The sequence below is a fragment of the Pezoporus occidentalis genome, unplaced genomic scaffold (genome assembly GCF_034315485.1).
Source record: "Pezoporus occidentalis ecotype Australia unplaced genomic scaffold, CSIRO_AGI_Poc_V1 ctg92, whole genome shotgun sequence".
NCBI lineage: Eukaryota > Metazoa > Chordata > Aves > Psittaciformes > Psittacidae > Pezoporus > Pezoporus occidentalis.
Genome location: NW_026916284.1, coordinates 138,919 through 153,981, shown reverse-complemented (window position 1 = coordinate 153,981; position 15,063 = coordinate 138,919). Strand labels below are relative to the sequence as shown.

Sequence of the window (15,063 nt, the reverse complement as noted above, 5' to 3'; positions counted from 1 at the left end):
CAGGTTCCAGTGCCACTGATGAGGGTGCAGAGCGACCTCCAGCCACGCTTGCTGTGGGATAAGGGCATAAGAGGGCCAGGAATGGGCTAGCTGAACCCAGTGTTACTGTTACCTCTCTGTGTCATCCAGCACTCCCATCAACCCTGCCCCGAGCACCCTGCAGGGCAGGACCTACTGGCCCAAATGGGCAAGAGAACTCCCTTTTTGGGGTGGAAAAATGCAAATGGATGATGCAAAAATGCCCTCCCAGTCCGAAATAAGAGACTGCTTTCCCTTATTCCTCCTGTACTCAGATGAGTATCTCATTATCACCACCAGCCAGATGGGGCTGCTGTGAGCACTCACAAACCCCACTAGGGTTAGCGGGGAAGCTGTTCACAAGAGACACAAATGCAGCCCTTTGCTCACAACCTTTCCATGGGACACCCCATACCCCAGGGCACCTCTCTAACTCCCCTGGACCTGCCAACACACCCGACAGCACTTTCGCATCTGCAGATCCACATATCCCCTGCAGCAACTCGCTGTCACCGCCGGTTGATGTGACACAACCCAGCACCGCTCACACCCGCATCCCCATCGCGGGGCACGCAGGCAGCACACCCAGCGTACAACGAGCCTCGCACCCGCCTACTCCTCGCAAAACCACAGCTCCGTGAAAATATTCTGCTTTTCAAGTTAAAATCCTGAAGAGCAGCTTCCAGGTTGAATCCCCAGATGGGTTTCTCTGCATATTAAAAGCACAGCCGGTACCCAGTTCCAGGGCGCGCGCGCGAGGGACAGAATTAACACTGTTCCTATTTATAGGGCTTTGATTAGGAGCTCGTCACCTAGAAGTTTTTATTCCCTTTATCCATTTATAAGGCCATAACACAGTTTGACTAGCTCCAGATAGGCTGGTGTCCCACCGACTTTGCCAGAACTTAATGTGCCATTCAGATACAGTTAAACCAGTAATAGGCAGCAGCATGTGCACTGCAGGGTTTTAACTGGCTCAGAAAACACTCTTTAGCTCCCGTCTTACCCCACGCACATGATGCTGCAGAGCACAAGTGATGCCAGAGACAGGAGGGACCCTGGTGCTGTGCCAGTCCCTTTATAGGGTCTCGGGGCAGGTTCAGGCTCATGGTAACAGCATCCACAGCAGCAACAGCCAAGGCTTCTCGCCCATCCCAGCTAGTCCAAGGTTGGTGCTTGGCCACCAGCAGGTACCCACAGACTCGTCACTGCTCCCAAGGCTGCTAATCCCCCCTAAGCATCCCAGTGCTCCAGTCAGCAAAATGCTTTCTGGCTCCAGACAAATCCTCTCAAGGAGTTCTGCTGAGCATGGACTTTCTGCCTGCCCAAAGCAAATGAGAGCACCTGCCCTCAGGGATAACTCCACTCGGACTGGGAGATGTGGGTATTGGTGCCAACTTCCATCTTCTGTCAAAACCTGAGAGTATTCGAGCGCCGTGGCTCAGACACAGGGGGAAGGGGTTTGATCAGCTCAGTGGATCCAAGGTCTCCTGGTGAGCAGGGAAGGGGATGTCAAGATGCTTTCTGAAAGGAGCCAACAGCAATAAAGCAACCTGCCCTGCAGAGCAGAGATAGCTTGGGATTGCTGGTCCCAATCCTTGCCGGAGAGCTCAGCTCTTTGCTGGCCACCACATTGCCCTTGCAACAGGACAGCCCCAAAACCTGCACCACACCAGGGTCATCCCCCAAACGTTGCCATCCACCCATGCTCACACACTACAATCACATCCCAGCTCAGGCCAAGCTCAACCAGAGGCATCCCTCCATCCCCATCTTCTTGTCCAGCCTCACCTGCTCCAAAGCCCATGCTGAGCTCCCAGCCCAGGAGAAACCCACTCACCATCCTCCCTGGACTTCTGGATGAAGGCCTCCACGCCACTCTCACCATAGCTGCCCTCGGAGGCCAACGTTGAGACGTAGTTCCACTTGAGGGCTTTGACGATGTCCACCATAGCCTGGGCCTGGTAGGTGTCAGATGGGACGACACGAGAGAAGAAGTCATAGCGGCTGTTGTCGCTGAGGTCCGGAGCGGTGGAGGCGTAGCTGATCTGTGGGATCTGGGATGGAGGGGGAGAAAGACAAAGCATCAGGAGAAAGAGGTGATCTCGTAACACTGGTGGGGATGCTTCTAGTCAGAAAGACTCCAGGATCTCCCAAAGGAGAACGGAAACCAGCCCTAGGGCAGAGCAGACACTAACAAGTCTCCTTGAGGTCCACCAAGGAGCCTGGCAGCCCTGGGCTTTACAGGGAGAGGTTCAGAGCATCCCAAGCTTCCATTCCTTCACATGCTCTGCTCCCTACCTGACTGCATTGATTCCTCCTCCATGCTCCATGTCCATGGAGCTTGGGGACCGCTTGGAGCTCAGGGACACCCAGCAGGACCCCAGAAGGCTTTCCAAGCATCACACGTGCCCAGCATAGGAGAGGCCAAAGAGAAAACCCTACTTCTGCCCTGGACAGCACTGCTAAGGTCTCTCCCCTTTGGTTTCCTTCCCCAGGAAGGACAGATCCAGCCCCACCTTGCCAGGTCCTGTCTATGCAAGCCATAAATAAGCCCTTTAAATTAACCAGAGCTGCTGCACCTCACACAGTGCATTAGAATGATTTAGTACCGCAGGATCATGCGACGCTTAACACTTACACAGCACTTCACATCTCCAAAACACATAACAGATCTTAATTTATCTTAAAGATGGAATAGGCTTATTAAATTATCAAGCCCAGGTTCTCCCTACCAGCCTGAAGCTCCCTACCAAAGACGTACCGAACACCCAGACAGCCCCATCCATCATCCTCTCCTCCCGCACAGGCAGGTACCGGTCCTGGGAGCAGGCAAGGGCCAGCAGAGCCCTTCCCAAAAGCTTTTAAATCCAGCATCAATATAATCAGATGGGCTGGAACCCTGGGGCAATCAATGGGGCTGCAGAGACAGCATCAGCCCTACCTGGAGCTGGCACAGCCCTGGGAAGGGTCCAGCCACCCACTGCCCTCTCGCCCTCTTGCAGCAGCTGCTTTATGGCAGGGCAAAGCAAACGGAGCAGGAGCAGCCCAGGGCATCACCGATCCCAAACCACCCCATGTCTTGAGAGCAAGCAGCAATCCCCAGCCCCCAGAGGGCTTTCCCCTCCCCTGCTCCCTCTAATCCAGTTTGGGAATAATTCAGTAATCGCAGCCTGCAGGAGCACAAACAGTGCTGGAGCCACAGGGGACTGCAATGGATCCCAGTAATCCCACGGGCTCAGCAGGCACCTGCACTGCACTCAGGCTGCTTTTGGCCTCACTCATCACCATTCCCCATTAAGCAATTAGCCCATTCCCAGCAGCAGAGACACCCGGGTGGGCTTGAAGGGGACAGGGAAGGGTTTGGGGTCTGTGGGAATCCTATTTGGTGTTACAAGACCAAGTCACTTTGCTGGGAGCCCTGCTGGGTAGCAGCATCCCAAGGATGGGGAGACTTACACAGACCCCACAGACCCTCCCGGGTGTCCCAGCCCTCCCACCTCCCACAGCACGCTCCATCCTCCTCCACTCCTGCTTCCAGGCTGCACCTTACAGCTTCTCCTTTGTTTCTCTGTTATTTTCCCCTCTTCCACTCCCATCTTCTCTCTCTATTAACGCAATACCCGTGTTATAAACCCACGACTCCACCTGAATGCTAAGAGGCCCCTGGAAAGGAGCAGCCACCCTGCTACCTCCCTGCAAAATGTACAATGGGGAAAAAGGGAGAGATGGAGAAGGAGAGGGGAAGGAAGGAATCTTTATCAAAGCACAAATGGGATTACTCTCTGTGACTGCCTGCTTTGTGTTCCTTTCTGAGGGGCTGTGATCTGCTCCTGGGGTGTCTGCGGCCGGAGCTGGCTCATGAGCCTTGATTAGAATTCAGCTCAGCAGGTGAGGTGCTCTCTGGGCAATCGTTGATCCTGCTCTCGCCTCCTCCCTGCCTTCACCAGGGCCGGCCAAAGGATGGACACGGGGGCTTGGGATGGAGATGCAACGCGTCCATGCAACAAGGACAAACAGGCATGGAAAACAGCGGTGCCTGTATGAAAGATGTGAGACCAGGGGTGCAATCCTGCCTTTCCAGAGGATCCTTTCCCAAGGATGTGTTTTCTCTGCACAGAGGTTTAGTTTAAACAGATCCCTCCCTGCTCAGCAGCTCTGTGATGGAGGCTGGCACCCATCCCAGCACATCCCATCCCAGCTCAGCTCAGCTGGGGCATGGCTGTGTTTGACCCCTGGCTGCCCATCCTGCTCAAAGCCCTGTTGGAAAACAAAGCCTAGAAAATACCTGTTGATCTACAGGCTACAAACTGGAAGCTGTATTTTAACAGGTGAACGGAAAGAACAGTTCTCTCTCACTCCTCTGCCTTGGATGGAACTGAAAATAAAGTACCGGTTCCCAAATGACCATTTCATAGACTCCTTCTGCCTTTTTCCTCCCTCTGTCTTTTTGATCTCCTGGTCTACAATAGCCTAACTTGTGGCACCAGCTATTTTCTCAGATAAAAGACAAAAGTCCTTTCAGGTCCATAAAAGCAAAACACAGGCAGGGAATTCAAGGTTCTTAGAAAGAAGGATGCAGTGGGGAGAGGGATCTGGAAGCATCTCAGCTGCATATTTGGGCACTGCTAGTACCTGGCCTGGGGTAAATACAGCAGTGGTGGTGGGGAAACCAGTGGGACCAGCTCCCCTGCATCCCAAGGCTCCCTTGTCCCATCAAGAGTGGGGAGGAGCCCCAGGGCAGGGGGTACAAACTCCTTCCTCCCATTTTGAACCAAGAAACAGAGTCAGCATCATCCAGAAGCACTCCCAACCTGAATAAATGGCCCTCAGGGTAAGAAAGCAGGCAGGAGCTGGGGTTGGGGTTGTCACCCTGCTGCCCCCAGCCCCTGGGTCAATAGACTGGTGTGATCAACTGCAAACGCACTGCAAAAGCCCCTGGATTTCATACCCATTCCATTAACACCACTTAGCTGGTGCAGCATTTACTGGTGGCAGATAGACTGGGGGGAAATTAGGTAAAGGCAGTGATTTCAGCACAGCCCCCGCCCCGAGGCTTAAACCATCAACGTGAACATCAGCCTGAGCAGCCAGGAGGGAAGGAGCCAAAAAGCACAGCCAGAGCCACGCACACCGGTCTGGAGCATCCTCATGAGAAGGGGCTCCTGCAGCAGCCCCCCCCCCGGCCCATGCCGGAAACAAGGTCAGGAGCAGCTAATTCCCTAACCATAATTATTAATTTTCATGCATATCTTATGCAAACCTCTGGTTCACCGACAAGATGGAATTGATTTAATTAGAATTTCCATCATCGAGCCATTTGGACGGCAGCTTTTAATTAGGGAGAGCGTAAAGCACCGCAGGGGCTTGGAGGAGCAAGAGGGCTGAGCAGAGATGGCCGGGTCTTGTCATAGGAGCAGAGCGAGCTGCAGCCCCTATCCCACTGCCCCATCCAGCGCCACGGCAGGATCCAGCCTTTGGCATCTCAGAGAGCAATAAAGATCCCACAACGCACAGAGCCTGAGCTGCTCACCACCTATCTGTGCCTCAGTTTCCCCAGCTGAAAATGGGAGCTGCTCCAACTCCCATTGGAATCATTCCGAGATCACCACGCGCTGCAGAGCCGATAACAGCTCCGATGGCATTGCAAGGCAGCGCTCCGGGGTGACACAGGGAGCAGGGGGCTCCCCTTGCCCTGACCCGTTCATCGAAGCCTGTAAATGAGGCGAGCTCAGCACCGGGGCTGCCACTGGCCAGGCTCAGGCTGCTCCATCCCTTCCGTAAAGCCGGCTCTTGTCAAGAAATAAAGCACTGGGAAGCAGCTGCGGGAGCAGCTCCCGGCCAGCCCTGGCGCCGGCTCCCAGCGACAGGAGACGGCTCGCCCGGGGGTGCCAGCAGCAGATGTAAAACCAGCTACAGGAAAGAAAACTTTCTCTTACAGGACCCAGCTCCCCACGCCGGGGAGGCAAAACCCTGCTGCTGCCAGAGGGTGCTTGCACCCGAGCAAAACCAGCTCATCCCAACTGAGAGCAAAGCGCAGGGTGCACAGAGCCGCGGATGCTGCCCTTTGGCATCACCAGGCTTGCTGTCCCCCTGCCTTCAGCCTCCCGCTCCTCCTCGCTGAGCCGTGCCATGCCCAAGGACTGATGCTGTGGGGCCGGGGCAGCTGCAATTTGTTTCATAAGCCCAATAAAGAACAAGAAAATGAAGTGGCAGGAGTGGGTGATTAATCAGCGTCCCAGCTGATCTCCACCTTGCTGGCTTCATGAAGGTTATTTACCTACCAAGTGCAAAGCATGGTGCCAAATGCAGCATCCCTCCTGCCCCACCATCCCCCCCAAAGCCTCCAGGCAGCCCTGATGGCATGGGGCAGACACAAGCCTGACCCAGCTCTGCACATTCCCCCTGGCCATGGCAACCTGGTCCCAAAACCTCCCGTGCCCCCAGGCGCTGAGCACCCCCAGCTCCCCTTGCACACGCAATGGGCATCACCTTGTGTTAGGTGAATTACTCATGCTGTAGAACACCCCTGCACTAAAAAAAAAGCTGCTGCACTCGCTGCCATGACAAGAAACAAATGCCTCAAAGCGTCTGGCACATGTTGAGCTCATGTCAATGCTCCTCACCCCGGCTTGGGCTTTGCCAGGTCACAGCCCTTTCTGGATGGGGTGGAAAAATGCACCCCAGACCCTAAAACAGCCTTCTGGGGATCCCATTTGCAGGGGTTGGACTCGGTTCCTTTCACACCATCATCACTGTGGTGGCTCAGGGGAAAGTGAGGAGAGTTGGGACTTGAGAGCTAAAGAGGAATGGGTGGGAAGGAGCCGGAGCGTGCCAGAAAGCTCTCTCAGTGACGCCAGAGAGATGCTATCGCGAAGAGCCAAGACCGGGGATTTGGGGGAAGGTTTTTCTGCAGGCAGAGCTATGAGGAGTGACGAAACCAGCTTGGACAGAGGATGCCGCATCTGCAAGTTGTTCCACTGATGTACAGCTTTAATTAGGCAGTGGCATCTAATGAAGGACACGTTATTTATTCATGTAGCACAGGCGCGGCAAACCCCAGGCAGGAGGAGCGAAGGCTCACTGGGAGCGCTGTGGGCTGTGGAGGGAACAGGGAAGGGAGCATGGGATGGGGCGAGGGTCCCATGGACAACATCATCCTGGGGCACAGCAGCCGCTGCCACCACGCACATGGTTGGAGGTAGAGAAGGGGCTGCTCCAAGCTCCCGGGTTAAGGTGCAAGGGCTCTGCAGCACTTGCAGGGTGGGATGCAGACCTGCTGCGACCCACCCGTGGTTGCTGGAGTGGGGCGAAGGAGCAAAGGGAGGGATGATCCGATGGGCGCAGAGGTGTGAGCGCTCACCAGGCCAGGGGGAAGCTGCTTCTCGCCTTGTTGGACTTTCCAATTGATTTTGTGCCTGTGCAGCTCAGTGGATGGGATACAGCCCGTCAGCAGTGTAAGCCTTAAAGGACCTAGAGGGCATTTGGAATGTTCCTGTGCTTCCCTCTGCTGTAGGGGACATTCAGGGCAAGCAGCCTTGGTGCTTTCCCAGCATCTGGTGCAGGTCTCTCTGTTTCGGCTCCCAGCACTTCACACCAGCATCCCCTTGGAGGGCCGAGGATGCTGAGGGGGACACGAGCAGTGAGCAACGCTCACCTCGAGCTGCGAGGCCACAGCAGGAGCCAGAGCTCCGGGGAGCATCATTCCTTAGGGAATGGGCAAAGGCAACTGCAAGGCAAACGCTTTGCTGAACCTCGTAGCGGAGTCACCCGTGCTTAAAGGTCAGCGGCAGCGTGAAATGGAAGTTGCCTTATTCTCATTTGAAGCATGTCCCTGCCATAAACCCACTATTTGAATAACAAAGAGCAGCAGCAGCTCCCAGGTTGTGGCAGGGGGGGGATGAGTCCTGGAGCTCCTGCAGGAAGCTGCTGTGCACAGCGAGGTGAAGCAAGACTCCACATCCCATGGGAATGGTGTCCCTGTGCTGGGGACCACCGGGGAGTGCATGCACCCCTCGCCACACACAGGGATTCAGTGCTGTCTAGGATGGGTTGAACTCATCCTGCATCCTCCCTTCCCTGGGGATTTGATGCCTCCATTCTCTACCTGCCCATCCACCTCACTGGGCTGGATATTAAAGTTACTGGGGACACCCAGGGCTATAGACATGCCCTCAATGGGCCACCAGCAGCACCAGTGCCGGGCTGCAAGGCTGGGACACGGGTGTACCCGAGCTCAGCAGCATCCTTCCTTCCCGCACAGGTCACAGTGGCTTTGCTCAAAGAGCAAAATTAGAGGTGGAGGAGGAGAAAAAACCCAATCAGTAATAACCTAGGAAGGGTGCAGGTACCCCCCTTCCTCCAGCTGTCACTCTCCTGCCTCCTTTCCCGCTGCCTGCCTGCCTCCCTCCTCCTCTCCACAGCAAGCATTCAATCTTTTTTGTCTCAGCAAATAGCTTTTAAGTTCCTCCCGCTCCCTCTAATTTATATTATTTTAATTATTGAACAGCCTCTCACTCATGGCCTGGAACATTCACACGGTTTAAAGAAGGGGACCCAGAAAAAAAACTAAACTCCATCAGCGATCTGGTTTCTCCATCTTCACTAACAGCTTCCAGCCCTCCCAAGAGGGCACCCAGTGCTCAGCAGAGGGAGAGGAGAGGGAAAACGGCACCAATCCTGCACAACGGAGGGGTTTGGGGCGCTGGGACCTGCTCTTGTTCAAACATTCTCTAGCCCAGGGACCTTGCTGCAGATAAATGAATGCACAGCGAGGGAGGAAGCAATTATAAACTCCTCGGCCTTCCTGCGGCTGGCACAGAGAACACGAGGGAGAGCATCATCCCTCCACAGCCCCGTGTCCATTCCCCACTGCACACCCCATGACAAGTGTCCCCAGCCTGGCTGATGTCCCCTGGGCTGGAGCAGAGAGCAGTCACAGCCATCCTCAACCCCTCCATCCCAGCAGGGAATGCAGCAACCCTGCGGCTCCCTAGCTAAAACCTTACATTTTGGGTGTCAAACCCACAGCCCCTTATGGAGCCACCCCCTATGCAGTGTCAGGGAGGTCTATACTGAAATGCTCCATCAGCTGCTCCAGGTAGGCAAGTCGAGAGCATCGGTCTATAGGTGACAGCACAGGCAGGGAGGTGTCCGGTGTGTCTCATACGATGGCAAAGGGTGTCCCACAGCCAACGTACCCCCAGATCAACCCCAGGGGACACAGACCGGCCAAATACCATCAAGTAACAGGCAGGGACAGGGGTTCCCAGGGAGCTGAGCTCTCTCCAGCCTCAGAGCTTTACAAGATCCACCACAACCGAGCCCTGAGCAACCCAGTCTGCCCCCAGCGGGCTGAGCCCCCCACCACCACCACCACACCCCACAGTCCCTTCCAGCCCAAGTTATCCCACCCCCTGCAATGCAACCTCTCTCCCACAGCCCCACTGACAGCAGGAGCATCGTCATCCCCCCCGCACCACAAAGCTAGGGGAGAAGAGCTCAAAATCCTCCTGCTAACAGTGTCATCACTGGAGGGGGATGGAGGAGGGGATCCCCAGGGACCTGGGGGAGGCAGGAGAAGAGTTTTAAAGACATCCTGCCCCCAGCCGTGGAGGAAGAGGAACACAGCAACAACACCCGCGGTGCTTGCACCCGGTGGTTCTCGATACCCACGCCAAGCCCTACCTTGAAGAGCCGCAGGATGTTGGCCACCATGATGGAAACAGAGCTGCCCGAGGCACCGATGACGCCGACCACCCGCTCGGGTTTGGTGATGATGGGGGGGCCGCCGTTGACGCAACGCACCTCGGTGCTGTCCTTCTCAATGAGGGCTTGCACGAAGGTCAGCGACTGCTCCAGGGCGTGCGTGTCCCTCGAGCACGTGTCCAGGATGCGGGCGCCCAGCGTGATGTTGGGGAGCAGGTCGGGGTCGTTGTTGATGCGGTCCAGGGCGAAGAGCATGGCCTCCAGGCGATGGATGCCCTTCTCCTTCTTCAGCTCCCCGCAGGCTTTGCCCTCCACACCCCGGCCATGCACGGGGAAGAGCCCCCCGAGCGTGATGTCCCCGTCGATGCGGATGGAGTTCATGTGCGGGTAGCCCTGGCCCTTGGGCTTGGCGGCACCCCCGGGAGCCCACCCCCAGCTCCAGGCACTCAGGAGGAGGCAGAAGGAGAAACGCTCCATGCAAAAGGAACCCCGGCTCATCGCCAACGTTGGGGCAGAGCTGGAGCCGAGACCGGCAGCAGTCAGGGAGCGCGGCTGGCGCGGGCGGGTAGCACGGCTCCGGGCATGGCTCCCAGTGTGCTCTGCTCACAGCCCCATCAGCGCCTTCCACCCGCGGTGCTGGACCCCCAGGAGCAGCGGGCGGCCGGGCTGCAGGAGGGTGCCGGGTTCTGCATGGCTACGCCGGGACAAGATGCCGTGATGGAGACACGAGCCCGAGCAATGCTTCGGGTCCTTCCTCCGCAGCCCTTGGGGAGGGGGATGGGGGAACAGGAGGGAAAGAGAAAATTAAGCAGGAGCATGAGAAAAGCATCAGCTCTCCTGAGCCTCCATCAGGGAGCCCAGCAGGAATTAGCACCGGGGGTCACTGCAAGGAAGAGGTTTGGGATTCATTTGATTTTTGATTCACAGCAGCAGCTCTGGCTCAGCCCAAACTGCATCTGGGCAGAGGGGCTGGTGAGGAGCTCCCAGATCGCTTTGCACCCCCTGCTTGGGGCTGGAGGGAGGCCCTGGGATCCCATCCCACCCTGTCCCCCATGCTCAGAGGGGCACCACATGCACCCACAGCCCTAGTCCCACAGCACCTCTCCTGGCCTAGGGCACAGCTGAGCACGGGAGCCAAGCAGCAGACTTAAAGCTGAGCTTGATTTAGACCCTGAGCTGATGCGGGGAGAAACCTGGTGTTTAAACAGCTCCTCCTCCCCTGAGCATCCCCTCCCTTGTCCCACCAATGGCCCAGCCAGACACAACCTCCTGCCCCAGCAAAGCAGTCTGTGCCTGAAGATCCCCCCAAGCCTCCTCCCTGCATCACCTTCCCCTGCTGAAGGACCTGGGGCTGTTTCCCAACGCGGTTATCGATTGCCTGCCATGAGTCCCCACAACCCAAGTGGGCTCAGAGCTCATCCGTGGCTTAAGCAAGAGCCGACCCAGGCAGGCGCTGCCGAAGCTCAGCATCACAGATGTGAATCACTACCCAAAGCACTGCAGATCCCACCTCTCTTCCTCCAGACCACTGATTCCTGAACCAGCAGCTGCTTCTTTGCAAGATCCATTACCAACATCATGCAGCATCAGGCTGTAAAGGCCCTCAGACCCTGAGCTGGGTGCCCATAAGGGAGGAAGGAGGGAGTGAACGGTCCCTTGGGAAACAGGGGGGAAAACCAGTGGTGAAAGCAGTGGCAGCAGTGAGATGCCCACAGGCTGTGCCCATGGACACAGGCTGCATCCTGACCCACACACCAACACCTGTATCCCGGCCCCACACCATTGCAGGAGCCTTCTGCTCATAGCTGAGGGAGGTTTTACCTCTCACCATCCTCCTGCAACCCCCTGTGCCCTCACTTTGTCTCTTCTGCTTTCACCACTGAGCCACTCCAGTGGGCACAGGATGCTGCCACAGTCTGAGCCCCAGATCACCGCAGTACAGCCCTTTATCCATCTCCCCATGTCACAGAGCTGCCCCTGCCCAACCAGCACAGCCCCTGACTCAGTTTCCCCTCTGGGAAAGACTCTCCTGTGCAGCTCATCCCTGCTGTCTCCAAGCAGTCACTGATTGATGCTGCGAGGGCAGTGCATGATTAATGCAAGGCACCAAAAAGCAGAGGAGAGCCAAGCAGGCAAATGCATTCCCCAGGCAGGATAGGCTGCAACAGCAAGACCAAAGAAACAGCTTAAATGAATCTCAGCTCAAGTGCAGAGCCCGGTATCCGAGCCTGTGCCTGCTGGGTCAGGTTCTTATCCATCCCCATGGGTGCTGCCCTCAATAGCCGGCCTTGCCAAGCCCCTTTACACCATGGAGGAGGTTCCCAGCTCTGCAAGGCAAGGAGGGCCCTTGCCTCAACTCACCTCCATAAATTATGCACATCCCTGCCCGCTGGAGCCACTTGAAGGCCCGTCTCCAAAGCGTTTCTGACAGCCAGGGCTTTTAGCAGCCAGAATTACCCAGTGCCGAGCTCTGCTTCAAAAGGCAGGAGCTCGGGAGTGCTGCAGCACCATAACCGCCCTCCCCAGCCTGCCCCACCGCTGCGAGAGCCCCACGCACACATGGATGGGGACCAAGGACCAACCCCCTGCATGGCCCCCCTCCTTTGCAAGAGCCACCCCGTGATCACCAGCGGGGAAAAGCAGCTCCTGCCATAGCCTGGAAGCGGGTCAGGCTCTGCCTGTGGCGAGCAGGCAGATGGTGGGGAGACCCCGGGATGCTCAAGGGCTGCAGCCTCGCACCAGCTGAAATCAGGTCATTTCCCACACCATCACCCCTGGAGCTGCGACATCTCTGCCCAGCGGGGAGGGTGCGATGGTCACCACGTTGACCCGCTCCTAGGAAAGTCCTCCGAGCCCACGGCGGAGCTGGCGGTGCCCCCAGAGCCCAGAGCCTCTCCCTTTCTTCTTTTAAGCCTTCCTGTCTGTGTTCTCTCCCCTTTGTGCCTCCTTTGATCATATAATCTGAACGAACCGAAGGTAAAAATATCACGGCAAGCAAGAAGAAAGCGCAAATAATGGGGAGGGGAGGAGGAGCTGGTTTGAATCCCTCACTGAATCATTAGGGGAGATGCAGCCTGAATTCCCCAACAAGCCTGTGCTGCAAATGGCCTGAGGCCCATGAGGAAGGGGCAGGAGGTGAGCATCCCCTTCCCTTCCTCCCTCCACCCACGAGCATCCTCACAGCCACAGCCCAAATCTTGGTCCCACCTGTGCTGGAGATGCACCCCGTGGGTCCTGAGGCTGGTCCTGCACATCTGGAAGGAGATGAACATCTGGAAGGAGACACCTGCCTACAGCAGGTGATCATGGAGCAGGGAACAGCAGGGAACATGCTACAGGCAGCGAGGGGCCAGAGGCACCCTCCTGCCCCATCTCTGCAGCCTCGGGGGAGAACCACTGCAACAAGTCAGGTGCAGGCACACACTCCAAGGTGGTAATAATGGAGTGGGATAAACGCTCACTTATCACAGCACCAAAGGAAGGAGCAATGCTGCTTCCTCCCACTTCCCACATGCATGTCATCAGTGAGGAATGAGCCTTTCCATCACCCTCTTCCCAGCCATCCCACAGCTGGATCTGCACGCTGAAAGCGGTGCAAGAGTTAATCAAATGGAGCAGATCTCCAGATCCTGGCCATGGGATGTTGCCTGAGCCCAACTGATCTAATGGGGCTGCTGCAGAGCCAGGAGGACCACAGGCAGTGCTCCTGGACTGTGCCATTGCCCTGGGGGTCCCCAGCACAGGACCAGTCCTGCTCGGTTTCATCCTGTTCCCCTCTAGTGGTGGCCATGCCAACAAGCCACGGGCCAGCACCGGCATCACCATCCATGAAGGCCCCTGAATCGGGTGAGGGCAAAGGCTCAGCTGGGCAAGAGAAATCAAACACTGATCAAACCCCAACCCTGCGCTGCACTGAGCTCCTGCTGCAAAACCATCTCCAGTGCCCAGAGGCAGGCACCGGCCATCCTGGGCTTCACCTCCGCAGTTCCTTCCCATCCTCCTTCCATGCATCCCTGTGAGCTCTGCGCTGGTGCCCACAGGGCTGCAGCAAGGCACAGCCTGGGCTCACCATGTCCCACAGTGCTCACAGGCACTGGGATGCAGCCCCCGAACACACGGCCCCAGAGCTCTGGAGCCAAGGCAAGTGCCCAGATCACTCCCCAGGGCGGGTGCATCTCCAGGAGATGCAGCTGGAGCATCTCCAGCCTGGTGCTGCCACAGCCCTGGGAACAAACAGCCCACAGAGACCCCCAAGTCACACCGACCCATCCCCACCACCCAGTCCTGGGGGCAGAGGAGACCTGCCCCACCGTGGCTGCACAGCACAGGGGTCTCTTTGCTGACACCCTTCCACACACAGAAGAGATTTCGCAGCAATGAAAAAGCTCCTTCGGAGGGGAGGGAGAAATAAATAAGGAAGGAAACGGCCCATTTCTCCCCGCTCCCAGTCAAAACCAAGTCATTTTACTGCCATTAGCTCCGTGGAGCCGGTGCCGCTGCAGGCAGGCGAGTTCACGTCTCATGTGCCATCAACCCAAGCGCTGGCTAAGCGCTAATCATCGGCTTTATCACCGCGGCTTTATCACCGCCCGCCGGCAGCGGGCAAAGCCGGAGGTGAGTTATCCGCATCCCAACCAGGGCTTATCACACGGTGGCCCAAGCATCGCTCCCCCGTCTCCACGCAGACCCTGCTCCCATGGACCACAGAGCTCTGCCTGCAGCAGGATCGGGCTCCTTCAGCTGCACAGGACCCGTTGGCTCCCAGCGCAGAGCCAGGGCGCTCACTGGTTTTGCGTTGAGCCCACCCAGTTGCACTGGGCTTGTTAAACCAGGCAAAGGCTGAGCCGGGGACGGGATCCAGAAGATACAGGAATAAGCAGCCAAGAGCCCTCACCCAGCACTCACCAGCACATCCCCATCCCTGGCTGCCGAGGAGCCGACCACCCATCAGCTCACCACCACAGAGACCTCCCAGCCCAGCACCGGCCCTGGGGATGCTGTGCCCGGATCGTGCCACGTTGCCACAGACTCGGCGGCAGCTCTTTGAAAATCAAGGCCGTTTCTTTCCCCACCTGCAATTCCTTCTGCCAGCGGGGCCAGCCGGCACCAGCACAATATCCCAATTAGCGCACACTTGCTCTTCCCCCCCTCGAAGCTATTCCAGGGAAGTTTGTTTTGGCTCCTGGGTTGTTTTTTCATTGCAAAAGCGCCATGAAATACAGCAGAATTTTGACACGGAGAGAGGGGACGCCAGGTTAAGTTCTCTCTACAGGCAAAACCTTCAGTATTCAGGTCAAGTACCCCAGCGTTCGCTTGGAGGAAAAGCAAGGCCATGGC

The 15,063-nt window shown here is 57.0% G+C and overlaps 2 protein-coding genes across 4 annotated transcripts in view; both read right to left on the bottom strand.

Moving 5' to 3' along the window:
- LEMD2 (LEM domain nuclear envelope protein 2) overlaps nucleotides 1-15,063 on the bottom strand; it is a 186,098-nt gene that overhangs the window by 142,908 nt on the left and 28,127 nt on the right. The window lies entirely within an intron of this gene.
- GRM4 (glutamate metabotropic receptor 4) overlaps nucleotides 1-15,063 on the bottom strand; it is a 45,925-nt gene that overhangs the window by 28,105 nt on the left and 2,757 nt on the right. For both annotated transcript variants that reach the window (XM_062605503.1, XM_062605502.1), the window contains exons 2-3: nucleotides 9,706-10,490; nucleotides 1,859-2,075 (exon numbers count right to left, since the gene is read on the bottom strand). In XM_062605503.1, the coding sequence (XP_062461487.1) occupies nucleotides 1,859-2,075; nucleotides 9,706-10,224 (736 nt within the window). In that variant the 5' untranslated portion in view covers nucleotides 10,225-10,490. The remainder of the gene's footprint in view (nucleotides 1-1,858; nucleotides 2,076-9,705; nucleotides 10,491-15,063) is intronic.